Source organism: Triticum dicoccoides, chromosome 7A (genome assembly GCF_002162155.2).
Source record: "Triticum dicoccoides isolate Atlit2015 ecotype Zavitan chromosome 7A, WEW_v2.0, whole genome shotgun sequence".
Taxonomy (NCBI): domain Eukaryota; kingdom Viridiplantae; phylum Streptophyta; class Magnoliopsida; order Poales; family Poaceae; genus Triticum; species Triticum dicoccoides.
In genome coordinates, this window is record NC_041392.1 from 581,767,192 (window position 1) to 581,769,258 (window position 2,067).

Below are 2,067 nucleotides of genomic sequence, written 5' to 3' on the forward strand. Positions count from 1 at the left end.
AGCTTCTAGGGTTTAGCCTCTACGATCTCGTGGTAGATCAACTCTTGTAATACTCATATCATCAAGTTCAATCAAGCAGGAAGTAGAGTATTACCTCCATCGAGAGGGCCCGAACCTGGGTAAACATTTTGTCCCCCGCCTCCTATTACCATCCGCCTTAGACGCACAGTACGGGACCCCCTACCGAGATCCGCCGGTTTTGACACCGACACCCCTTTCTTGTTCTTGGTGGCGTCTAGAGCAAAGAAGACCTTCCCGAACGAGGGTCGTCCAGTCCCTGGCTGGCTCTCGGTTCTTGAGCAAGCTCCTCCACTGTAGGTAGGATGCTCATAGATGAAGAAAAGAGACTTTAGGCAAGTGGTTTTGGTAGCTCAGCTGGTTAGAGCAAAACAAGCAACAGATTGAGCAACTAGTGTGAAAGCCGTTGCATGTTAGTGCATCCATTTTCTTGCTGGACTGCAAATCCTTTTGTTCTTGTTTTAGTGGGAAGAGCAAGGGGCATTGCCCTTGAAATCCTTCAATGGTTCGAATCCACATATGAGCCTCTTTTTTTCGGTATGCCGCTCCGCGAGCAAGGAGCGCCGCGAGGAGAGCGAGAGAACGAAGTGGGTTTTGGTGATGTCAGAATTTGCACCTATTTGTATCTATTTAGTGATCAGTCCGCTAGTTTCTTTGATTCCACTCGGTGTTACTTTTCCATTTGCTTCCAATATTTGGACCTATACAGAAAAATTGTCGGCCTACAAGTGTGGTTCTGATCCCTCTGGTGATGCCAGAAGTCGTTTTGATATTCGATTTTATCTGGTTCCTATTTTATTTGTTATCCCTAATCCGGAAATCACCTTTTCTTTTCCTTGGGCAGTACCTCCTAGCAATATTGATCTGTTTGGATCTTGGTCCATAATGGCCTTTTTATTGATTTTGACGATTGGATCTCTCTATGAATGGAAAAGGGGTGCTTCGGATCGGGAGTAACCACTTTTGAAAGGGCAAAGGGGGGAAGGACATAGGAAAGAGGTATGCCTACAAAAAATCAATTGATTCATCATGGTAGAGAAGAAAAACGATGCACGGAGCATACTCAAGCTTCGGATCAATGTCCCCAGAAGCAATGAGTATGCCTGCGTGTTTCGATGAGAAAACCGAAAAAACCTAATTCAGCTCTACGTAAGATAGCAAAAGTACGGTTGAGCAATCGACATGATATATTTGCTCACATTCCAGGCGAAGGTCATAATTCGCAGGAACATTCTATAGTCTTAGTCAGAGGAGGTAGAGTGAAAGATTTGCCAGGTGTGAAATCCCATCGTATTCGAGGAGTCAAGGATTTGCTGGGAATTCCGGATTGTAGAAAGGGAAGATCTAAATATGGTGCAGAAAGACCTAAATCGAAATGAATGGAAGATGCCTCTGGAACTTTGTGGTTCTTTTTTGGGGGCGATATGGAAGCAGCTAGCTCCCTTTCCCTTATTACGTTACCATTTCTCTCCGCTATTCTTCACTTAGAAGGGCTTGACTTACTTAACTTACCGCTTTCCCGAAACTAGCTAAAAAAGGGTCAGGTATACCTGCCTGATGAGATAGGGTTTTTTCTAAAGTGGGAGCTGCTGTCGGTATGGGCAATTTCCTAAGTTCTTTGATTGATTTCGTCCCCGAGTGCTACCAAAGTTCCTCTAATTGCTCAGCCAGATATTTCCCTTGCCGGACTTTCCCGATAGCGGAATCGATAGATGTTACCACGGAGCAGTACCTAGCAACCTTCATTCCTGCTTTTCCGTCTTGCCTTTGCTACTTAAGAGAATGCCTTTGACCGAGAAGCTCTTCCACTCATTTTATTAGCAATCAAACCTCTTCCCTTCAACTCGTACCGAAGGCTATGTCCCAGTAAGCATTTCCTCTGTTTCCTTGTTTCCCACCTCTGACCTTCCGCTATGACATGACCAGTGCACTAATAAGTCAGGTATCTCTGAAAAGTAAGACCGTCCTCTTCCCTTTGTCAATAGAAGAACTCCAACCATGCTTTCTTGAAATAGCAGTTATTGTCTTCCTGGTCAGCTTTCAACGAGC

At 44.8% G+C, this 2,067-nt stretch overlaps 1 protein-coding gene across 1 annotated transcript; it reads left to right on the top strand.

The window, feature by feature from the left end:
* Positions 1 to 618: 618 nt before the first annotated feature.
* LOC119331025 (NADH-ubiquinone oxidoreductase chain 3-like) lies at positions 619 to 975 on the top strand. Its single transcript, XM_037604192.1, has one exon. The coding sequence runs from the start codon at positions 619 to 621 to the stop codon at positions 973 to 975; it is 357 nt and encodes a 118-aa protein (XP_037460089.1).
* Positions 976 to 2,067: the final 1,092 nt, after the last annotated feature.